This window comes from Cricetulus griseus, chromosome 8 (genome assembly GCF_003668045.3).
Source record: "Cricetulus griseus strain 17A/GY chromosome 8, alternate assembly CriGri-PICRH-1.0, whole genome shotgun sequence".
NCBI lineage: Eukaryota > Metazoa > Chordata > Mammalia > Rodentia > Cricetidae > Cricetulus > Cricetulus griseus.
In genome coordinates, this window is record NC_048601.1 from 88,761,509 (window position 1) to 88,787,029 (window position 25,521).

The 25,521-nt window shown below is 39.4% G+C and overlaps 1 protein-coding gene across 1 annotated transcript in view; it reads left to right on the top strand.

Annotated features, from left to right (window-relative positions):
- The window catches only part of Hibadh (3-hydroxyisobutyrate dehydrogenase), a 101,422-nt gene extending 76,255 nt beyond the window's left edge, over nt 1–25,167 (top strand). The window contains exons 5-8 of the mRNA XM_027429646.2: nt 12,660–12,793; nt 14,051–14,127; nt 22,317–22,473; nt 24,305–25,167. Of these exons, the coding sequence (XP_027285447.1) occupies nt 12,660–12,793; nt 14,051–14,127; nt 22,317–22,473; nt 24,305–24,463 (527 nt within the window). The 3' untranslated portion in view covers nt 24,464–25,167. The remainder of the gene's footprint in view (nt 1–12,659; nt 12,794–14,050; nt 14,128–22,316; nt 22,474–24,304) is intronic.
- Nucleotides 25,168–25,521: the final 354 nt, after the last annotated feature.

Below are 25,521 nucleotides of genomic sequence, written 5' to 3' on the forward strand. Positions count from 1 at the left end.
AAATTAAAAGGGGAAACTAAAACTATATATAGGCGATAAGATTTTAATTGTGTGTGTGTAAGGGGTGGGGAATGTCATGATATTCCCTGCCCTAAAGTATACCAGGGTTCATGTCATGCTCAACAATGTAGAAATAACCAACAAAATTTTATTAAAACATTTATAGTTAATGATGTATGCTTTGCAGACATCATGAGAACAGAAAGAAGGAAAAATGAAATGGAAAGTAGAAAACCTTATCTAACTGAAGCAAGAGATGGAAAATGATATATGAACCTGAATAGTGATTACAAAATAATGTGTTAAATAACTAACTACAGAAACTAAAATAGGCTAAACTCATTTTTCACCAGTTATATTTTTAAACGCTAGCCTTTCGAGTCCTGGGATTAAAGGTGTGTACCGCCACTGCCTGATCTCTATAGCTTGAGGCTGACTTTGCTTTCTGAATCCTCCGGGAAGCTTTAGTAAGTCATAAATATCACCACAGTTGGAGAGACTTCACTGCCTGCTTTTGCAGAGGACCCAGGTTCAGTTCCCAGAACTCACATGGTGGTTTACAACCATCTGTAACTTCTGTTCCAGAGGATCTAATGTCCTTTCTGTCTCTAGCAGGCACCAAGCATACACATGGTGCGCAGACATGTATGCAGGCAAAGTGCCCACATACATCATCATCATATTAAAATTTAAAATATATTTTTAGATTTATTTAATTTTTAATTTATTTTATGTGTGTTTTGCCTGCATGTGTGTATTATGTGGACCATATGCATGCCTGGTGCCTGCGGAGATCAGAAGAATGCATTGGATCCCCTGGAACTGGAGTTACAGATGTTGTGAGTCACAGTGTGGGTGCTGGGAAGTGAACCCAGGTCCTCTGCAAGAGCAAAGTGCTCTTAACTGCTGAGCCATCTCTCCAGCCCCAATAGTAAAAACTTTTTAAAAGTAAAATAGCTAGAAAGCTTCTCTCAGTCTTTAGAAAAATTCAGAATATATTTTTGCATATTAGTATAAGCTTATGCTATTTGGCATCTGTCTAACATACGTATTTGACCACAAAACCTTTAAGGAATTTTTTGTGTGTGGGGTGTTAGGAAGTACTGGGGTAGCTCTTAAGTTGAAAGAAATCAGGCTTTCAGTCCTGGTCCTGTTTTTGCCTCTGTTTTCCTTGCTGCAGACCCTGCCTGTGAACTCTGTCAGAGCAGAATTCTGTTGGCTTGGTTGCCATTCGAATGGGTACTCTGACCATGTTTCTTAAATCTATTACCAGAAAGAGGAGGATGGGAAACTGTACTGGTCAGAAACAAAACATAACTGTCAATTTCTCTCCCTGTAAATCTCCATCAGTGTCCTATAGAACTAGTGATCTGAGGTGCTGACCTTGGGAAACGCTGCTCTACAACTTCTAGCACATGTAGGCCTTGGTGATGTCTAATGTGAATGGATATGCCTGAAGAAGCATCCATTTGGGATGTGGCTGAAGGAGAAGACGGAGGGAGGGTCAATGTTAGAGCATGCTGACTTGTGCCTGTGAAAGCCAACAATAAGAAACAGGTTTCTTGTAGCTCTTGGCTGGGCATGTAGTCAAGAGGTAGGTTGTATTAAAGGGTGAAGAACTGAAAGTCTATTTTCCATGGCAGGTTGTTGCATATGGCTTCACTTTAAAGAAAGCAAGATAAGAAATATGATTCTGCTGTAATTCTCACAGAACCAGATGGAGAAATCTCCTTCCTCACTTAACATTATCAGCACTCAAGTAAACAGTTGCCTTTATCTCATGGTCTCACTGCATGCTATAAATGTATTGACTCTCAGGTGTTAGTACTTGAAGTTGATTATGAATGCAGTCTTTTTTTTTCTTTATTACTTCCAATAGGAGTATTCTTTTATTCAATAAGGAGATTGCCAAGTGGATGTGAACGGTAAATAATAGTGTGTCCTTTACCGTCATGCAAATATGGTGACTATCCTTCCTTGAGTTTGCCATGCATCATTAGAAATGATTGCAGAATAAGACAAGGTGGATGAGGGGTTAGCAAGAATGTGGGAAAGCATCTCATAACGTGAGTGGCTCCTTCTTCGGCTTGGCCTTCCACCTCAAAATCTGTAGTTCAGATTCTCAAAGGCTTTACAAGTGGGATGGGTTCGGAGCTCATCTGGTGAACCCGTTATTCCCATTGCTGTTAGATCACCTTGCACTTTGCTTGTTTTTCCTTCTCATCTCCTATCCTTACTTGTCAGCTGTCACTTTCCTCTTCCTTTAAATCTACAACACATTCTTTATAACATAGATGGGATGGGTGGGGTCGAAAGATGTGGAATGTGGCAGTAATTAGATTATCTTAAACTTAATTATTAGTCTTTTAAACTTTGATTATTAATGCTGAATGAGAAGAAAACATGAACTTTATAGGAAAATCGCCAATTCCTATCACAGGATAAACTCCTAAAATGTTTTAAAAGGTAAAATAAAAGCACACTAAAGTTATAAGCTACTTAATAAAAGATTTATTTCATTTTAAATATTATTTTTAAAGCTGAAAGATATGATAGTTACAAGATGAGTTTACATTTTTACAGTTTTAGTGTGTGCTTTACTATTCTCTGTCCCCAAGACATAATTCTAAAACTGAGTTTTCTCCAAGGGGCATCACCCTGATTCTCTGTAGGCTCTGGATATGTGGCTTTCAAGGGCCTAGAGTTTTGTTGCTGTTCAGCATTGAGCAACCATCTCAGTCTGAACGATGTCTGAAAGTTTTTTTTTTTTTAAGTGATTTCAAAATGAAGGTAAACCATTTTATGCTTTGATTCCTCACCAGTTAGAGCGCACTCTGCATTTCTGTCTGGCTTTCTATCGCACAGTGGTCCTTCTCAAGCCAGGCTAGCTCCACACAGAACATTCTGTTGCTCTTACAACATAAGCAGGGCTATTGTGATATTTATCTGAATTCAAACAAGGCTAATTAAAAGAGCTGCTGACAGTTGTTGTGATCTGACTTTGACTGCCGCTTGATGGTCATTATGGGTAAATAATGAACCAGGTCTGCAAATGTAGCAGCTGCCAACTTGGGCTAGAAGAACGGCTATTGCTTCCAATTTAAGGATCTATCGACCGCCTCTCTTCTCCCTGCAGATCTTCTGCAGAAAACAAATGTTTTCTGCTGCTGTGTATTGTGGTTTCAGCTGTTTCAGATATAGCCTATAATTTCCTTCTTTAATATTTAACTTAGGACATTATTAGCTTTCAGAGTTAACAACTTTTCTGTTTTAAAGAAGTTTGGCTTTGTCCTTGTGAATGCTATAACCAGCTGTAGCTGTCATATGCTTTTATTTAATTTGTGTGTTATGCAAGAAATAGTCTAGAACAGCAAGGTACGACTTAAGACAGTGTTTCAAAATCCTTCATTAATAGCCTTTTGTTGTTAATTGATCAGCACATGCCCATTGCTTTTGTTTTCATAAAGATGGACACTTCTTGCCAGACCTCAGTTTTAGGTTTTGTTCATCCCTTCATTGGCCTTGAAATATTTTGATACATGCTATATTTATCAATTCAGAATAGCTTCGGTGGCTTTCATTAAAATGCAATAGTGACTATATTGTCGCTCCATCATGAGCTTCTCCTTGTCCTATTAGTAAGTGGGAACAGGTGCGTTAAAGGTAGGCACCATAACAAATTACATTCATAGATTAGTGTACTTCCCTGCAGATTTCCTGCACTTACAGAACTCAGCTCCGGGACCTGATCGTTAGAATCTAGAATTTAATACAGGCCAGTACTGAACGCACTCCTACTACTTTGTCAATGGCTGTGGAAAAGCCCATCTGTGTTATGCAAAGTCTGAGGCTGCAGCAGTGCTTTGTGCATAATATGGGGGAGCTTCGAGGTCTTGCTGGGAGGAAATGATCCCTAACATGCCCCTGAAAGAGAAATCTCACTTTGAAAAATAATGATGAAAAATTGCTAATTTTGCCATGTATTTGTCTTTGTTTATTTCAGGAAAGGCTAACCAAACTTTGTTTATCGGACTCCAGAATAGTGCTGTGAATGGTTTGGCTTTCTTGTTTCCAGCTTGGATTATGCCAGAAGTAGTGTTAACAAGGGGTTATGTTATGCTGGCTTATGTTAAACCAGATCACCCCTAACATGTGCAGAGCCATTCATCTGTGTCACCAAAACCCAGGAGAACATCTGACATGGGCCCTGAAACAGAAACAGTGATCACTTACAAATCAAACATGGCACGCTCTAAACTGATTGTGCACGGCAATCTTTTCTAGAAAGGACAACTAATTGAACATGATAAAGTGTAAAGTTAATTAACACCCTTAAATTTGTTGATTACTTTCACGGGATTATATTGTTCGTTGAGTAGCAGCTTTCTGTCCCAGCTGTCGCCTTTTTTCAGTGAATGACGCTGGTAAACAATAGAGACACCATAACAAGTCGTAAATGGTCCCTGTGACAGCAGCCCCTTGTGAGGCTGCATCTGTAGAAAATGATTAGAACAATTGCATTTTAAAGACAGCTCACATTGCAGCCCAAGTCCCATTGGCCCTCTTCTTGATCTCTTTTGATGGCAGACTGGTTAAAACATTTAAGTTCTTTTGAGTAAATTAGGTGATTTACTGCAGTTTTTCCTGAGAGTGCTTTGGCAGCTCGGCTTTTACAGTGTTAAAGGCAGATCTAACCGGAACGTACATTTTAACTTTCTGTCTCTCCCTCTCTGGGTTTGAAGGCCTCTTTCCGATAGGCGTGGGTGAAATGAGCTCATTTGTGATTCCTAAGAGGTTATTTTAGGTTACCCACACTTGGTTCAGCGTTTTTTAGTAATGCTAATTTCCAAATTTCAGCTCTTTGGTGTTTTTCGGCCAAAGACTTTGACATGCTTTAGTTGAGTAGATTTACTTACCACATTTAAGTTTCATGGTATTTGTGTATTACTATATAAAATATCTTTCCTTTATATTCTTTGTTGCTTCCATGTAAGTATGGCACCTTTTAGGCCGAAAAACCAAGATTTAATGGAACTGGGATTTGTCCAAGTGGTGTGACTTGAGTGGTGATTTCACCTAGGCCTCTTAATTTGAATCACGTGTTTTTCATTTTTAACTCTTCATAATAATGCCCCCATACAGGCACACTTGAGTTTGTTTATATGGCAGTAAGTGAAAATGCCAGTGCCCCATATAGAGAGAGTCACACTGCTCCAAAATTGAGGTTTTCTTTTTGTATATGATTGGTAAATAAATGCTATTTATCATTTATAACATGTTTTGGTAGTTTGTATACCTTGTGGACAAGCTAGGTGGAACTTTACTCACTAAGATTCAAAGAGCACATGCCCATAAAGGTCTTAACAAGAAACATCAGAAGAAAAACCTGGGTTTGAGTGGTTAAAAGTGCTTTTTACCAGCATCCCTCAGAATGCCACAACAGTAAAAGAAAGGCAGGGTTGTGAGGTGCTCAGTGTGAGTACAGTCTTGGAGGTAAACTGATCAGACAAGGAGGGACAGGCAGGGAGTTTCATGTGAGGGAACAGCATGAGTGCACAGAAACCCAGAGTTCTCAGCGTACACAGCGAGGGTTGTTTTGATTGCAGGGGTAGATATACTTAGCATTCATTGACAGGAAAGGTGAAGGTAAAAGATTTAAGGAGAGAGAAGAAAAAATTCACTGGTTGGTACTAGTGAGTGGTGTCTGCAGCTGGTTATGTTCATGGGAAGGCATCATATGAGACACCCGCCTGTCCTGCCCCAAGATTGGGAGGCAGAGCAGCATAACTATGAGAGCAAGGTGATCTATGTTGATCTTTTGTGTTTTAAAGGTGTGAGGCCAAGTTCAGCCAGAAGAAGGGACAAACTGAGTGTTAACTTAGTTCACTTGGAGCAAGCAATCTTTTAGCATAAAAATATGAAGAACAGTATTTATTATATCATTTTCTACATTCTGTGTAAAGTACCAAATGAGCATTGAAAAATATGTAAACTTAAAATATGTAACTCAGTTCAAGGAAAAACTCTTGGTTTGGTTTTGTTTTGAGTATTATTTATTCCTCCCTAAGATAAAGTCTCTCTCTCTCTCTCTCTCTCTCTCTCTCTCTCTCTCTCTCTCTCTCTCTCTCTCTCTCTCTCTCTCTCCCTCCTCTCTCTCTCTCTGTGTGTGTATGAAATCTTAGGGTTTTGTTTTGTATTTGTTAATTCTGAGTTTCTCTTTTCTTCTCTTTTTGATGTGTGTGTGTGCTCATATTTGAACTTGCTGGTGGTATTTTTCTTTGAATTTGTGAACATCTGTATTTATCCTTCTCTAGCTTGTATCTGTATTTTGTTGCTTGTGTGGATTTTCTAGTCCCTTACCCTCCCATCACCAACAATGCAACTTAAACTCTTTGATCCATAGGAGCTGTTTCTTAGTATCATGTTGAAGACCACTGAATGATAGGTGTGTCAACTCTAAGCCTCTGTTTTTAAAATAGGGAAAACTTGATAACTTAGACTTTGATTAGGCCTAAGAATGTTTCTCCCTTGGGGGCTGGAGAGATGGCGGTTAAGATGGCTGTTCTTCCAGGGATTCCAGGTTCAATTCCAGCACCCACATGGCAGGTCACAGCTGTCTGTAGCTTCCAGGGTACCTGACACACTCTCACACACATACATGCAGGAAAAACACCAATGCACATAAAGTAAAAATACATAAATTATTTTTAAAAAAAGAGTGTTTCTCACCACACTGCCAAGACATATGATAGATGTCTGTGGCTTTTAAGAACAGAGTATTCTGTCTATTTTGAGTGATTTGGGCATTTGCATTTTCATTTGTTTGTACAAATGAGTTCATTGTTTTTATTCTAGGATTATGGAAGAGAATCTCCAAAGACCTTATCACTTGAAATGGCTAGATAAGCTTTAAAAGCAGCCACAAGGATTTGGGCTCGTTAGCTTTAGTTAGTATAGTGATGTAAGAAAAAACAGTCTTTTTCTGTACTCGTTTTTAGTCAATGGTCTGGACTTAATGAACAAGAGGACATTTTATTTATTTATTTATTTATTTATTTATTTATTTATTTATTTATTTATTTTCTTTTGCGACAGGGTTTCTCCGTGTATCCCTGGTTGTCCTGGAACTCACTGTGTAGATTAGGTTGACCTTGAACTCAGAAATCCTCCTGCCTTTTTGAGAAGAGATAGGAGAGGAAGTCATGGCTTTATTAGAGGGCCCTTGAGGGCTTTATAGGACTTTGGATTTTATACTAGGCATGATGGGAGCTTTGAGATGGTTGATGCTAGGGTTAAAGATGTGTACAGTATAACATGCTAGACAGTTTGACTTAGCCATTTTACAAGGCATACATATCTTCAAGTATAACATCAAACATGATGATAAATAGTATACTATTTTTGTCATTTGTATTTTGTCATGATCAGCTTTTCTTTTTTCTAACCTGGAACTATTGTGCAGAGTCAGGTGTACCTCCATTTGAGTGTTAGCATCATACATATTTGAATGTGGATGCATGTGAATTTGAAAACGGCAAATAATCATAGAATTTCAAAGCTTAGCAGTGTCTCTATGGTTATGTTGTCTGACTGCCTTCATAGATTGGGAGTGGATAGAGCAAGCAGCATTTAATGGCATATTAGAATGATGAAAAGGTTTGGCAACCCTCAGCATCATTATTTCTGTGACAACAGGTCTCACCCAATACTGCATCTCAGTGTTTCTAACCTGTTGTCTCCTGTCTTAGTCCTGTTGGTGATGCTGTAGCAATACTTGAGAGACTGGAAGCTGGGGGTGTAGTTCAGTTGGTAGAGTACTATACTCAACCTAGCAACCACCACCACCACCACCAAGAAAAAGAGAAAGACTAGTTAACTTATAAGAAGCAGAACTTATGGTTCTGAAGGTTTGGAAGTCCAAAATAAAGGACTGTTATCTGGCAGGGGCCTTCATGACTTAGAGCAGAGTGGTAGGGGATGAGTATGAGAGGGTCCACACTTGTCCTTTCATAAGAAACCCATGCCCTTGAAGTTGCATGAGTCCATACATGATGGAGCCTTCATGTTCTAATTACCTTTCATTGGGTCTCACTGTTTAACACTGTCGTCTTGGGGATGACTTGCTTTTTAGAGGATCCATTGAAGCCATAGCATCTTCTTATGTCTATCTCTGGGTAAATGGTTGCTTATTGAACATCTCTTTTGGTTCTGTGGGTTCTCATGTGCCTTATGAGTTGGCTGTCACTGCCTTCCTGGAAATAATGTTCCTATGGAGAACCCAGATCAGAAATAAAGGTGCTGAAGCAGGAAGTGAAAGCAGGAAAGTTACCAAGTTAAAGAAGTGTGGTCTGGCTTCTCTGAAGAGGCGCATTTTGAGCAAAGTTCTCAACTATTGGAAAATTAGTTGTGAATAGTTTGGAGAAGAATGTATCAAACTCAAAAGAATAAGTGCAAGGATTTTGGATGAGAGGTCCCTTAGGACTTTGGATTTTATACTAGGCATGATGAGAATAGAGAAACCCCATAAACTGGATTTTTGTTTTAGGAGGGTTCCTCAGGCTCCTATGTGAGAATAGATGTTGGAGACCAGGGCAGAAGGGAGCTCAAGTAGGAGGGAGGAAGGCTGTTGCTGGAGTCCAGGCTCAAACCAGGGCTGTAGGAAAAAAAAAAAAAAAAAGGCCAAGTCACAGGTGCATAACTTAGTAGAGGGATATATTTAATTTAGCCTTCGTTCTGCAACTAACAACAGGGGCTGATACTTACTAGGTCCCTGGCAAATTGTCTTGAATGGACAAACAAATGCAAATTTCTCATCTCTTTCCAAAAGATACACTGAGCAGTTATTGATATTTTTTTTTTCCCCAAGAGTTCTTCACAGTGATTTCCTCATCTCCCGACTCTTTCTTTTTTGAGACCAGGTCTCATTATGCTGCTTGAATTGGTCAAAATTCATGGTCTTGCTGCTTTAGCCTCCTAAGTTCTGGGATGGCAGGCATGTGCCACCACAGCCAGTTTACAGTGTGATCTTAGCAACAACCAGGTATGGACTTCTCTAGAACTTTTTAGCCTGGGCTTCTCTTGTTTATGGGATCAGCCTACAGAAGCTAATATTTAGCAAGCAAGGCTAAAACTACCCTAGAAGAGACAATGTCTTAGAAAACCAGATAGGAAAATGCCTACTTGACAAACTCAAGTATAAAGCCCTTTTATTTAAATGGTACGAACAGCTACTCTGTAAAGAAGTATTAATGCCTTTCCCATCTTAGTCACTGGCTCGGAGCTATTTCTTTATAATTAGACAGCCAGCAAGTATCACTCTCAAATCCAGTTATTACATCTCTAGAGCCTTTATTCTTCCAGCCATGCTTATTGATTTATTTTCCAAACAGTCGTCTATTGAATATGTCATGTAGTGTGCTACATAATAGGAATACTGACATAAGCAAGAACCCATGTTGACCTTACTGGAAAAATCAGATAAAGAAAATCAAAGTTTTTAATAAAGTATGGTAAATATTATAATAGAACTAAAACAGTGTGTTTGACTTTATATATACTATTATTAAAATATAAACTAAAATACAGACTTAATATCTAAAGTGGTAGGGACAGTATTTCAGATTTAGGACTTTTTTGGATGTTGGAATATTTGAATGTGTATAAGGAAATATCTTGGGGTTGAGACCCAAATCTGAATACAGGATTCGTTTCTGTTTTATGTGCACTTTATACTCATAAGCTGAAGGTAATTTTACATAGAATTTTCAATGTGCCTACATTTTGACCACATCCTATTACCCAAGGATAGATGCTCAATTTTTCTGCTGTGATTTCGTGTCGGTATTCAAAAGGGCTGGATTCTAAAAGGAACATATCAGATTTTAGATTGTTGAATTAAGAATGGTCAACTGCCAGGTGGTGGCGGCATGGTGGTGACATGCTGCTGGCGGCAGCAGCACACACCTTTAATCCCAGCCTTGTGGGTGGAGGGGGGCAGTGCGGGGTAAGGGGGCGGAGTAGTCAAATCTGGAGTTCAAGGCCATCCTGGTATACAGAGTTCCAGGATAGCCAGGGCTACACAGAGAAACCCTGTCTAGAAAAACAAAACAAAAAGAATGGTCAACCTGTAAATATTTCTCTTTAGTACTAGCTACCTGAGCATGCATTAGTTCTGTGTTGTCCTATTTTAGAAAATAGATAAATTGCTGGGCGGTGGTGGCGCATGCCTTTAATCCCAGCACCTGGGAGGCAGAGACAGGCAGATCATCTCTGTGAGTCTGAGGCCAGCCTGGTCTACAGAGCCAGTTCCAGGACAGTTTCTAAAGCTACAGAGAAACCCCGTCTCAAGAAGGAAGGAAGGAAGGAAGGAAGGAAGGAAGGAAGGAAGGAAGGAAGGAAGGAAGGAAGGAAGGAAGGAAGGAAGGAAGGAAAATAGACGAACTAAAATGGCATGACAGAGCAATAATTGCTTATTATTGATAAACATAAAATCCTATGCCACGTCTGAGGTCTTGGGAAGCTTCTGAGTTGCAGCTTTTCAGGTGTCCTTTTCATCTGTGCACAGGGATCACATCTCCTTTAGGATAGCTTAGGGTTAGTTCCTGAATTGGGAGTAGGCTTGATAGTGTTAAAGGAATGTGTCTGAGATGATAGAATTTGGTTCCAAGAATTGCTCAGTTTAATCAGACCTACTTTGTGATAAGGTCAGAAACATATATGCCATTGAGAGAGTGGGACTGCCATGGACTTTTGAAACAAGGGTAAACGACTCTTTCTTGTGAGCTTCTATTGCTTAAGTAACTTATTTCTTCTTTTTGAAATATATGTTTGAACAAGTGAGAAAGTGCACCTGTCAAAAGATTAACCAGCTGAGAACCATTGTCAGCATTAATTTTCCTTCAATAAATGACTCTCTGAAGCTATTTAGCAGTCTGTAATCTAGATACAGAGCTACTGACCTATGATGGATAGTACTGGATTTGTTTGTAAGCTTTGACTTAAATTGTCTGCTTAATTTCTCCTGGTTAGATCAGCAGGGTTAGGAAGCACAGTGGTTATGTGTTTTGAATAAGAATGAGCAAAATAATTGTAAAACATTGATGGTTTACCATCTTGGTGAAGTAAATTAGAAATAGCAAAATGACAGTCACTCAAATGTCATTATCAAAATGTTAAAATAATTTGGTTTTTGTACATAATCATTTCCAAAGTGTGTAATGAAATAATGTAATTTAACTTCCTGTGAGCATTGTAGGCTTCCATATATGGGGGATGCACTCCCAAGATTGATTGGCTTACATCACACTGACTTTTGCTTTTAGTAAATGGTTAAAAAAAATAATATGTACCAGGAAAGAGAAAGCGACTTGATTTGGCAATAGCAAAATATTGACACTTTAAGTCAGGCACTGGTGGTACATGCCTTTAATCCCAGCACTTGGGAAGCAGAGGCACTTGGATCTCTGTGTTTGAGGCCAGCCTGGGCTACAGAGTGAGTTCCAAGATAGCCACTGCAGAGAAACCCTGTCTTGATATATATTACATTACAATTTAATTTTAATATTTAAGAACTATTTCATTAAGTAAGTTAATTGAAAAGCAGGCCATCACTTGTAGCTGTCTGTTCAATGGCCAGGTCTAATCTTGGTACAGCTATGGTTTCCTATTTCTAGTTGCAAGTAAGCTATAAAATAATTATAAGCTGGGTGGTGGTGGCACAAGCCTTTAATCCCAGCACTCGGGAGGCAGAGGCAGGTGGATCTCTGTGAGATCACCAGCTTGGTCTACAAGAGCTAGTTCCAGGACAGCCTCCAAAGCCACCCTGTCTCGAAAAAAAAAAAAAATTATAAAAACAGAAGTTGCACTGATATAGCTTATCCACATATTTACTATTTTAGCAAGAAAATCTAACTTGAAAATTATAAACAAAGACTTCTCAATAATAAAAGCATTAATTTTTAAATTTTATTTCATAGTTAATAAAAAAAAGTTATAGTGGCTCTTCTCTCTTTATGAAGACAAGCCTAAATTAGAAGTTGTTTCACTGATCCTTTCAACCAGAGACAAGTAACTCATCAAGCCTGTTAAAAACTAAGAAGTAACCAGAGTATGCTGAAGTTTATTTCTTGTTTGTGCTCATGTCACTAAGAATGAGTTACCTCAAAGATGTGACAGGAGGGAAGAGAAAGATGAGGACACCCAGATGATACTGAAAACTGCATGTGAGAGTAATCTAAACAAGCGGCCACGTCTCCCTTCAAAAGGAGCCTGGCCACCAGAATGCCTGCTTGCTGTAGGCCCAAGAGCCAGGTCTCCAGATCTCATCAGTAAGTGGGATCTGGAGAAGGGGCTGGTGATCCACAGACCCCAAGTACTGTCTTTAGAGCATGTTCCTCTGCATGCTGTGGTACCAGCAGGGGCCCAGTAAACTATAAGTGTGTATGGCTGTGTATGTCTTTGGAGTTTATGGTTAACCTGCATGATGCCCAGTTACTGGAACACTCCTGTGGAGATTTGGAGAATCTTCCACATTCCTGGCAGAAATAAATTCTTGAGGCAAGGGTTAAATAAATAATCCCTTTGGTTTTAGGTTTTTCTCTCATTTTTTTGGTACTTTCTTGAACAGTTTTGCTTCAATCTCTTTTCCCCAAATGACTCAGGTGTAGGAGCTGCTCAGTCTGGAAACCTTACATTTATGGTGGGAGGAGTTGAAGATGAATTTGCTGCTGCCCAAGAGTTGCTGGGGTGCATGGGCTCCAATGTGATATACTGTGGAGCTGTTGGCACTGGGCAGGTAATGTTGTTGAATGATTGATGTGATGCAATATAAAATGTTCTTTCTGACTACATTCTTGCCCCTTTTTACTTGGTTCATGCTGTGGATTCCCTGCTTAGATTTAAGTTAAATTGGGGTGAATTGGTTTTTCATCATTATTGGTAGGCTCAGACAGATGTCAATTCAATGAAGAAGAAGTAACCTGTGCACTTTATAATCTTCTTGAATACCATCTCCTTTAGAAATATGAGATGACTGATAGTAGTGAACTCTGAATTGGACTGACTGCCCCTGTCCTGCTCCTAATTTATGCTCATGTTCCATTCTTCCTTGTAATGCTTTTTGCCCTGTTGCTAAAGCTCTGGAATCTTTGTTGAGCTTCAGTTTACCATCCTGTAAGCTGTATTGAATTTTACTGTTGTTGATCATCTTGTTCCACACATTACCTAAATGTAACCTTCCGTTATCCCATACCTAGTTTGCTGCTCAGAGGGCCAATGGATCCCTCTTTCTACCATGTCAAGTTAACTTTCTATCCCACCTGACTGTCGTAACTATCAAATTTCTCCATGTTCCCTAAAACATAAGTATGAGTAATGTTCTTAAAATCCCAGGCTCATCCCATGCTTCTGTGTGTCTAATCCTCTTACACATTTATTGTTTACCCTGATGCCCTTCTTTTTTCTTGCCTATTTACATCCTGTCCTGACCTTCAGAGAGATGATTTCTGGTTCCACCTCCTCTGTGACCCTGGTTTTAGTGATGAAATAACTAGTACTGAACTCTGAGATTGAATCAGTTGTTCCTGCCCAACTCCTTACAGATGTACACATTCACCCCACTCTTCCTGAGCCCTCTGTCTCCGCCACCATGGACTTTACCATTATTGTTCTTGTTTGGTTATCTGTTCCCTTTCATATAGCATATAATTCCCATTTCCCAATTAGAATGTAAATCTATCCCTTTGAGAGCAATGGTGCCACATGGATCAGTTGTTCTTAGTGTTAGGTTACAGTAGGAGTGTCTTTTTTGTTTGTTTGTTTGTTTGTTTTAGCCAAATGGAAGAGCCTCCCAGGTTCTGCTGAGGACAGTGTGTTAGGCTCAGAGGGAAATATACCGAACCACATTCCCCTATCCACTAGAGAGAATCCACCATTGAATGTTTGTTTATTTGTTTATTTGCTTGTTTCAAGGGAGAACCTTATGGAATCAGGTAGAGTCTTCTAGAAGTCATAACTTGAAAATATAGATAATTAATATACACTCTATTTTCAGGCTGCAAAGATCTGCAACAACATGCTGCTGGCTATAAGTATGATTGGAACCGCTGAAGCTATGAATCTTGGAATCAGGTTTGTTGAAGAGAACATTTTCATATACTAACAATTTTCATTGTCTTCCCTACTTGATTTTTGATGTTAAAAGAATGATGTTTATGAGAGATAAATGAGTTAGTTCAGGAGCACACTGAAAGCACTTCATTATTGAATTTTAATAGATTTTGCTTATTGGACAAGCAATAGGACCCTAGGGAATATCAACACTCTTTGCCACAGCCATAAAATATATTGCAATGTGTACTGAAGTTATATTATGCTTTTTATATGGAAACCCCATATCTTCTATTATACTGAATTGCAAAAACTATAAAATTCAAGCACATTTTGGCAATGTTAGGACAAATTTGAATGAAACATGTTTTTAATGTATGTATGGTGAATTCAAGTGTTATGCTGTGTAACTAGTTTTATATACCTATTTTAAATATATTTCTCAGAATCTGCACTAGCAGGGTTCTTGATGGTCTGTTGTCAGGATAACCAGGTTTCCATTCCAAAAGGTGCAATTCATGCACAGAGCTTTCATTTTAACTTGCCTGGTTACTCTGCATTAGGATGTATCTTTAAAATACAATGTTCACTAATTGTTTACTTTAGTTAAGACAGAAATTCTATTTTTCTTTTCGGTGATAATTCTCTAGAATACTTATAAAGTTAATGCCTTAATTTTAGCCTTTAATCTTTTGGATTGGGAATGCTATGTATGATTAAGCAACTAATATTTTTAATATCCTGGATTTCGTGACTATAATAAATACACACTTTTTAAAAAATTTTAGAGAGCTGCTTAATGTGTACAGACCACTTTATTAATAGCTTTTCTTCATATCCCTAGGCTACTTATCAGATAGATGCAGCACATAGTAGAGGAGTGGCTTTTGATAAAAGCAATAAAAAGAGCCAAAGTGCTTGAGATATTTTTTAAAACATGGTAATGGATTCACATTTCCTCTTAATTACCATATCAAGATGCTGTTGTTTTATTGAATTGCCCGTCTCAGATGTTAAACTATCTTGACCTATTAAGTTGTCATGTTGTAATTGAGATAAAAGAGGAATTTGCTTTGCATCAGCGCTAATTGGTTTATCAATATCCCATACCATTTACATTTTAGAACCATGTCTATAAGATGGTAAGGCATGTCTGTACAAAGCCTTAATAAAACCATTGTGCATGGGAGCCCTTCAGAGCGTCACGGTGCAATGGCCAGTTTCAGGCTATGGGCCACTTGTCACACTAAAAAACTTGTTACTAGCCTACTTATTTTCACATCTGTTCTCCAGACCAGTTTCCTGAAAGAGGAAAACAAGACTTTCTGGAATTTGAATTGCATTGTTACTAACAACAGAATTAACACCCATATATGGTTTTATTTTTATGTTTCTGGAAATCAGGGACTAAACCATAAAAAGTAAAGCATGGGTGAGTGAGCCTAGGCTCATGTCCTAGAGTCATATGGCATGCCCCTTCCTCACTGGTTTGTCTTTGCTTCTCACAGGAGCATCACTGGCTCAGGCTCAGGATGCTCCTTGGGCACCAACAGTGTGTCTTCTGGCATTTCTTGAATATATTTCTGTCAAAACTCTGATTAGATAACTATTGACTCTCTGAAGCAAAACTTTGGGTTGGATTTGGTGGTGCATGAATTTGTTTAATCCCAAACCTTGGGAGGCAGAGGCAGGCAGATCTCTGTGTGTTTGAGGCCAGCCTGCTCTATATAGTGAGTTCTACAACAGCCAGAGTTACATGGTTAGATCCTGTCTCCAAATAAGTAAACAAACAAATGAATAAATAAAATAAAATGAAGCTTTGAGGACAGAAAGATGGTTTAACAGGTAAAAGTAAGAGCACCTGCTGCCAGGCCTGACAGCCTGAGCTTGATCCCCAGGGCCCATATGGTGGGAGGACAGCACTGACTCCAACAAGTTGTCCTCTGATCATAAACATGGCATGGCGTGTGTGTGTGTGTGTGTGTGTGTGTGTGTGTGTGTGTGTGTGTGTGTGTATGTGTGCATGCGCGCGCGCGCGGCATGTGTGAGCACACACATACAAATAAATGTAATTTTAAAAATTAAAGTGAAACCTGCATCTAGGTAAGTTCTTGTGGAAATCCACCAAATGCCAGCCAATAAAGAACAACAGGACTATCAACTGGACAAAGTGTATAAAGTGTAATGAAGTAAAAGCCATTGGCCACTGCACTAGGTTGGTTCTCAAGGAAAATATTGAAAGTGGCATAAATTCACATAGGGACATTAATAGCAGAAAAATTGTTTATCTTATTTTGGCCATGACCCAGTATGGTAAAGTAATATTTGAAAATAGGAAGCTTTTCTGTTGCTCTATAATATAGAACCTAGTGCCCCAGACTCTGAAAAATATGAAACTTTTAAATGTATAGTTTTCCTAAACTCTAAAAGAGTCCTATAAATGTAAATAAAATGTGAATAAGAAGTCCAAAAACAAGGCAGAAATGTATTCATTTTATTTAACTATTAAAATAACATAACTTCTAATGTTTTAGATAGTACTGAGTTACTTTGATAACTTGAGGGTCTTCCCACATGACAAGAGTCTTAGTGGTCTGAAAGCCTAAGATGAGAGCTTCTGCTGTTGTCTTTTCTTCATGGTTTACAGACATGGTTTAAAATGACAGGATTGTTCTCTAATAGAGTATAGAGAGTGGCCACGATTTATTGCGTTTTGCAAGGTGAAAGAGAAAATTGGCATCAGCAAGCATCAATTCCCAAGTAGTAAATTCCCATGGAGTAGTACAGCATCAAAGTGGTTCAGCTGCATTTATATTCTGCTCACTCACAAGTAGAATTTTCTAGAGTATTAATGTCAACATTTACAAATTGAGTCGCCTGTTTCGGTGACGTGATCATTTCTGATTAATTTCATTCTCATAAGTCAGTGTTTTGTTTTTTCTGCAATATGGTTTCTCTTTAATAGAAGAATAAAATGATGCAGTTGAAAATCGTCTTGACCCTTCTTTTGCAGTGAGCTTTAAGGGAAATTTTGCAGTGAGCCTTTAGTGAAATTTTGAAATGTTGTTAAAAAAAAAATGAAGTGTAAAAAATATTGGCACATAGTATACTTTGAGATTCCTTTTTATTAGATCTTTTTCTTTCCCAATTGGATTCCTAGTTAAGACCTGAAGTCATTCTGTAGCCTTCAACACTCCCTGCTTACATGCGAGAGGTTGTGTTTCTGTGATCACAAACACATAACATTGTGAATGTGCATTTTGTTGTTTCATTTTTAATGTTGCTCCATTGGGAATTGGTTTTTAAGAAACACTGGTGATGTAACAAGTGATTTGTATGGTCAATCAAGCCCACTCCCCTCCTGCAGCCACCATGTTGTCTTGTACAAAAAGAGACTGTAAACACTGCTGCTTCTGTTGCAGTTGGAAACTCTTCACAAAGAGAGCCTTTCCTGAGGTGTTCTTTCAGTTTCTTGATTATTGCACTTCAATTTTGCCTTTTCTCTCATGTGAGGATTAAACTTTTATTTTTATGTTTATTTATTTATTGACTTACTTATTTGGCTTTCAAGACAGGGTTTCTCTGTGTGGCCCTGGCTGTCCTGGACCTCACTCTGTAGATCAGGCTGGCCTCCAACTCAGAGATCCACCTGCCTCTGCCTCCCAAGTGCTGGGATTAAAGGCATGTGCCGCCACCACCACCTGGCAAAACTCTTATTTTTATACCCTAGCCAACAGAAAAACTTCAGGAGGTTAGTAATTAAAATGTTGATAGCATTTCTTAGCTGATAAAGTGCCACACATTGGCTGTCTGTCTGTCATGTCACCACCCTCCACAATCACACAGTGACTTTCAGACTGGTTTGAGTCTGTCTAACTTGGATCCAGTTATATACAGATGTCTACCTTTTTCATTTATAAAATGATAATGGCACCAACCCCAGTTATTGAGATGGCTGATTAATACTTGTAACTTTTTTTCCCCTCTGAGACAGGGTTTCTCTGTGTAACAGCTCTAGCTATCCTGGAATTCACTCTATAGATCACGCTGGCCTTGAACTCACAGAGATCTTCCTGCCTCTGCCTCCCAAGTGCTGGGATTAAAAAGACATGTGATACTGCTGCCTGGCACCCTTGTAGCTTTTTAAAGAGATCTGAGATTAGGGTTTGACTCTTATTTGGACAGATTTCCTTCATAACCTTTGTCATAAGCTGGTGTGTGTGTGTGTGTGTGTGTGTGTGTGTGTGTGTGTGTGTGTGTGTGTGTGTGTGTGTGTGTGTGTGTGTGAAGCCTGTTTTCCCATCTAGAATGTAAGCTCCGTAATGGATGTATGTGCATGGCCAATCTTAAGAACATAGCAGGCACTCAGAGTGAAGATTTGACTAAATGAAGAGAGGAGGGAGGGGATGAGTGAGACAATGGGCTGTGGCAATTCTGCTGTGGCTGCATGGCCTTTGGGCATGGATCTCCTCTCTCTTGCCACTGGTAGGCACAGCCTGTGCTTGGCTTCTTTGTTGTCTCATTGGCTCCTGCCTAGAACTGACACATGGCAGGTCTGAGGAAGTGTGAGTGAATCAGTGAGTCAAATGGATATGGCTTTGGATGTTTTCTTTCCAGATCTGTTTCTGTTATACCAACACCCAGTTGTTCTTCCCAAGCATCAGTGTAGATACTTAAAAGGTAGAAAGTGAACAAACTTTGGCCACTAAAATTTTGGCCATGGCGAAGGCAAAGGGATTTTACACTTTTTCATTTAAGTTTATGATGCATCATTTTTTACTTCTTTCAAAAGTTCATTTAATGTTCTTGTGTTTTAGAGGTGAGTAGGTTTGACATAGTGACGTTTATTTGAGTTGCATTATATATGCAGTCAGAGCAATGAATTCATTCTGTTTATATCAGAGAACATCCCAGCAATTGTAAAGCCACAAGCATGCATGCACACACTCTCGAACCACCTCCAGTGGCAAGTTATTATGGGGACTGACAGACTGTCATCCTTTTGATGGCTTGAGCTGTATATCTCCTGAGCAGCGATGGGGCTCTTATGCAGAAGTATCATATGTTCCCAGCCAATTTACAGGGAAGCAGCAATAACATTTTATCATGGTTGAGAGCCCAGTAGCTGCTTCCTATTAAACTTGCCCTTTCAGATACCTGTCTTGGATTAATTTGTTGATTTCAAATGGAAACTCAGTCTTCTCCAGTGAAGCATGACGTTCTAGGGTAGACTCTCTGAATGACAATTACTGTGTATTCTAGCTGGTTTCAGACCATTACAAGCCTTGGGCACAGTGGAAGACAGAGGACTTCAGTAACTGATTTTAATATCCTGTCTAATTCTAACTGTCAGGTCTGTATGTGCCAGCCGAAGAAGGCTCAGAAAAAGGAAATGCAAAACACTCCTCACTTGCTCTCTTTAATGATACACTTTGCTGCAGAGTGGGGGCAGGGAGGGAGCAGGAGTCTCCTGAAGGGGATCTGCAAGGCAGGCAGCATCAGGTATGGAAAGTGAGCAGAGGAACAGCTCCCACTTGATTTTGTATATGTGCGTGTACCCTTTAGGTGCCTCTAGATAGTGACATGTTCACCAAAACAGGTTTCTGTAAGCCAGTGCCAATGTTTTCCCTGGGTTGTTCTATTCAGAGGGTGCTCCAAAGTTAGGGAGATAGGCTTAACTGGCCATTTGAGCAAACACTACAGAGTATGAACCTCCTTTGCAGTCAAGATTCTTGTGAAATACTACCTGGAAGGTTCCAAAGAGAGGAGGCAATCCGCTTGTGTAGATGGGATGGCATCTTGAAATCTAAGACAGGCTGGGTAGTGGTGGCCCACGCCTTTAATCCCAGCACTTGGGAGACAGAGGCAGGCAAATGGATCTCTGTGAGTTTGAGGCCAGTCTGGTCTACAACGCTACACAGAGAAACCCTGACTTGAACACCCCCCCCCCAAAAAAAAAAAGAAGGGAGGAAAGAAAGAAAGAAATCTAAGACAGTAGGATGCCCCTAAAATGTTCGATGTCTTTGGAAATGTGCTGTCTTTATGGATGTGTGTTTTGCTTAGAGAATACATTTGTAGTTATAGCACTTAGCTAATGGCTAATCTGTGATTTTTCTCTTCACAATTATTCCTTAAGAATGCTGTCTTTGTCTTTCCATGTTGTGTCTCACTGCCATAGTGATAGCTTGATTTTATTTACACTGGAAAGAGTCCATTGCAACTACACACACAGCAAACTTAGATCTTTTTCTTTTTCCTTTGGCTTTTTAAAACAGTATCTGACAAATGTAGCTGAGGATGGCCTGGAACTTGCTCTGTAGCTCAGGCTAGACTTGAACTCTTGATCTTCCTACTTGTGCCTCCCACTTGCTAAGATTAGGCATACACTACCATGCTCTGCCAAACTCAGTTACTTTTAAAAGACTGAAACCGTTGCTCTTCTGTCTATTATTAGTGTGGTGGCTGATTTAGATGGAATCTTTATATTTGATAGAATCCTTAATAAGATACCCATCATAACATGGGCCAGCATACAAACTCATGTGTGGCACATAGTGTAGTGTGTATTCCCACCATCTCAGAAGCCTGATTACATCCTGTGTTACACTGGTTCCATGTGATTCTTTGCTGTCAGCTCTCTTCCCTGCTTTAGCATCAGAAAAATGGCTTGCTGTTTGGGTATTCAGATTTTGCAGTAAACAAACTACACAGTAATCAATTTAAGCACACTGAGGTGCAGTTTGTTTAACATCTATCTAAGTGTTTCTTTTCAATTTTTTTTTTCTGTAAGAGATTGGTTTTAAGACATAGAAAGCTTTTATGACAGTTGTTTTTATAATGGCCCTTTGCATGAAAGAATCCAAAAAGTGGCTGAGTATGAAGTTTTATTTGAAACTTGATTCAGTGATACTTAGACTTGGCTTGCCAAACGGTGTGAAGATCCTTAGACTCAGGCTGATGAGCATTGTGCTGCTGTTCCTAGGGTTGCATTGAGCAGCCATTTATGCCAGTGATAGAACAAATGATGTTTCCGCTCGGGCAAGCTTTGTTTTATCAGGATCAGTAACCTTATCAGCAGGTGACCCAGAACTCTAACGCATGTCTCTGAATAGATAGCATATGTCACCACTCTGGGCGGACTTGCTTCATAAGCAAGATTATCTAATGAAGGCTTAATAAATAAGGAAATGTGTGCAGCAGGAAATACTGTCTTTTGTAAAGATAACTTCTCCTAGGCATATTTTACAGCTCATCGTTCATCTCTTGCATTAACTCTCATAAAAACCAAAGGAATAAACATACATAGGAGTGCTTCTACCCAGACTGCTGTGACTTTCCAGAGTTGTCAACATTTCTTTCTGAAATAGATCGTTTGTATGTGAGTGCAGAATTTAGATTATCCGGTTGGTTTAAAGTTCATAAGTGACAAAGCAGTAACATCTGAAAGACAACAGAACCCATGAGTGTGAGAAACCACACACACTGATGATGTTACATGTTTTCTCCTCTTTATAGTAATGGTGCAGGTTTTCTCAGCCTTGTTAATTGGCAGCTCTCTTTGTTGTTGTTGTTTTCGGGGTTTTTTTAGTTTTGTTATGTTTTTTGAGACTGTCTTTCTGTGTAGTCTTGGCTGTCCTGAAACTCTTCTTGTTGACCAGGCTGGCCTCAAACTCACAGAGATCTACCTATCTCTGCCTGCTGAATGCTGGGATCAAAGGTGTGTGCCACCACTGCCTGGCTTTAATCAGCAGCTCTTAATATATAATTAAAGATTGGATAGTTCACTTGGCTTTGATTTTAAGGATGGTGTTTTGTTGTTTGTTTATTTGTTTTTGTTGCCGGGGTGGGGGTTGGTTGGAGGGTTGAGAGAGGTTCTCTGTATGTAACCCTGGCTATCCTGGCACTCACTGTGTAGACCAGGCTGGCCTTGAACTCACAGAGATTTGCCTGCTTCTCCCTCCAGAGTGCTGGGATTAAAGGTGTGCTCCACCACTCCCATCCTTTATGCTGGATTTTTGAAGTAGCCCAGGTTGGTCTGACACTCTCTATGTATCCCAAGCTGCCCACATCTGGCAGTGACTCTCCTGCCGCCCAGTTCTGTGTGAGCTTTAGATTTATAGTGAGGAACAAAAAGGTAGAATGCCCTCACTTTTAAGTCATGCATGACTTGTACATTCTGACATTTAATGTTTTCTTTTGACCTTTGACAGGTCAGGGCTTGACCCAAAATTGTTGGCTAAAATCCTGAATATGAGCTCAGGACGATGTTGGTCCAGTGACACTTACAACCCTGTACCTGGGGTGATGGATGGAGTTCCCTCATCTAATAACTACCAAGGGGGATTTGGAACAACACTCATGGCGAAGGTATGGTAAATGCAGAGATTAACTGGGAAGGAGAGAAAAAATATTTGCTAGTCTAATCCCCACCATCACACACACACACACAGAGACACACACATACCTTTCAACAAAGCATGCACCTGTCCTAGAAGGCAAAATTGTTACACAGTGAGTCAGTTTCCCACTAAAAATTAGTGTAAATTTATATATATATATATATATATATATATATATATATTATATATATACACACACACACACAAGGATAGGCTGAAATTTTTCTCTGGGACTTGGGTTTGTGTATGACATAAGCTAGTAAAATTTTGTTCTTCATCATAAACTTGCACTAACTTACCAACTCCTTAGAATCCAAGCAGTGGGATTTCTTGGTTGTTAATACACTTGTGTTAAAGTATACATGGGTTTCAAATCTATCTTCCTGCTTTAAGTGTACATAGGGATTTATGTGTAAATTAGTCATTTAAAAGGCAACTCACAGCCCTCATTTCATTTGTCATCTCAACTATAGAAGTTTTTCCAGTCTCTCCTAGTGCTCACTACCCTCCACCCCATTACAGTGGTAGCAACACAGTCCCCCAAACGCTGTGCTTGTCCTGCTCTCATGAATTCCCTTGGACATTTGTCCACTCAATTCCTGAGTGTGTCTTGAATTCATTCTGATCCTTTTTCTTCCTCCACCAATACCATGGCAGTACCTCATCTGCTTACACCACCAGACTCCCCCACTGAGCCTCCTGATCTTCTCCACATCACTTTCCACATGATAACAAGAGTAGGCTAGAATGTAAAACCTGAGTGTGTCACTTCTGGTACGGCCTTTAATAGCTCGCAGCTACTTGTAGGTTAACATCTCTTTCTGCAGCTTGTCTAACAAGGCCTTGATGATTTGGCCTTTGCTTCCTTTCCCTGTTCTGCTCCTCTCTCTGCTTTAGCCACGCTGAAGTCATTGTTCTTTCTCCCTTATTTCCAACCTTTCTACTGACTATTCTCTGTCAGGATTGTTCTTTCCTGCTGCTGTTCCGTCAACCCCCAATGATTTTACCTAACTAACCCCTATCTTTCAGCTCTGTGCTCAACCATCCTTTTGTTCTGGAAGGTTTTACCCAACATCCTAGACTATGCTTCCTGGGCTCCCATACTGGTACTATTGCTCCTAACTAATACCAGTTCCCTCTTGAGTATCTTTCTTCAGTAGACTAAATCTGTGTAGGCTGCAGCTGTCATCTGTGTCACTCTACTCAAGACTGTTTCTATGTATTTCCTTTCATATTAGAAAATACTTTTTATAGCAATCATAAGGCTTCCACAAATGTGAAAAACATCTCTCTCTCTCTCTGTGTTTGTTTTTTGAGGTAGGATTTCTCTGTGTAGCCCTGGCTGTCTTAAACTCAAACTGCCTACTGAATGCTGGGATTAAACACATGTGCCATTACAACCTGACCTGAAAAATATCTTTATATAATCCTGCCTGCACAGTATTTCTGTCTAAAAACAAAATTAATATGTTTCCTGGAGGACAGGAGTGTGAAGATTCAGAAATCAAGAACTTTGTAGCACTTTTCCAGCTATATGAAAGCACTTAATAAAATAATATGGGTTGGGGGTGTGGTTCAGTGATAACATGCTTGCCAAGTATGAAGCACTTGGTTTGATCCTCAGCATCAAGAGAGAGAAAACATACATACACTCACACACTTAATGCATATAAGAATCTTTTTTTTTTTTAAGATTCTATTCTTCCTTCTTTCCTCTTCCCCTTAGCAATAGGCAGCCCAGTTCCAAATTACATCTTCCCACCAATCTCAACGTGCTTCTTCCTGTCTGTTTGATTTAGGATCTGGGATTGGCTCAAGACTCTGCCACCAGCACCAAGAGCCCAATTCTTCTAGGAAGCCTGGCCCACCAGATATACAGGATGATGTGTGCCAAGGGCTACTCAACGAAAGACTTCTCGTCTGTGTTCCAGTATCTGAGGGAGGAGGAGACCTTCTGATTTGCCCTCTGGACATGGACACTTGGGAACCAGACTCTGCCCTTCTATCTCTAAGTGATGGGTTTAATCAAAGGTCATATGTCTACTTTTGATCATCTACATTACAGTAATCCCTGGGATTTCTTACCCAGTTTTAAATGATGCTGCTTTCATCTGTTTAGCAAATGTACCTGATGGTTTCCTCTAACTAGCTCAGTTGACCTTTTTAAAAGGTTTGATCCTTGAGCACCTTCAACAAAAATTGAACACTTTGATCAGGATATTTTATTTATTCCACTGTGCAAATAAAACCAAATGCTTTGTCAACAAGATGGAATCCATGGTAAAAAGGAAAGAAGTCGGTTACAAAGACAAATTAGAGGGAAGTTTGTCCTGTTAACCAAGTGGGGTTATTCCTTCATTCCAGGTTACTGACTTACTATCTGGGATTGATGGGTAAGACAGCTTGTTGACAGTGTCTTCCTGTTTGGATTGTTACAGTGTCTTAGTGTGCCCCTCCTGTTACAGCTTTCCACACTCAACCTACTTGCTTCTGTATTTCTGCTTCCTGTATATTCTTACTACATATTTTTGACTCCAGAAGAATGACATCTTTAGACTGTTTCAGAGCCAATGATGATATTTCCTTTAGACAATTATTACATTATTCTAACTATAGTCATATTATTTTGAATTTAAATAAATTTCTATGCTGATAACATTTTCTTGGAGCTTTTTGTTTTGTCTCTATTTTTTTTTTTTTTTTACAATGAAGGAAAGGGGGAAAGAACAAAGAAGAAGCAGAGGTCAGAGGGTACAGAGCATAGAGTTGAGGCCATCGTCAGATCAGCCTTTAGCTGCCCTTATGAAGACTTGTCAGCTCTGTGTTTGAATGGTTCTATGTGGTAAGTCAAATGAAACTTGCCCCAGTGTGTAGCACAGTACCTTAGCCTCAAGAAACATTATAGTGATAGACCTAGACACCTAGTTGGTGGAAATACTATTACGTTTATCATTTTCCACGTGGCAAAAAAAATAACGAGACCCTATTGAAAGTGCTAAAGATACAGTAATAAACG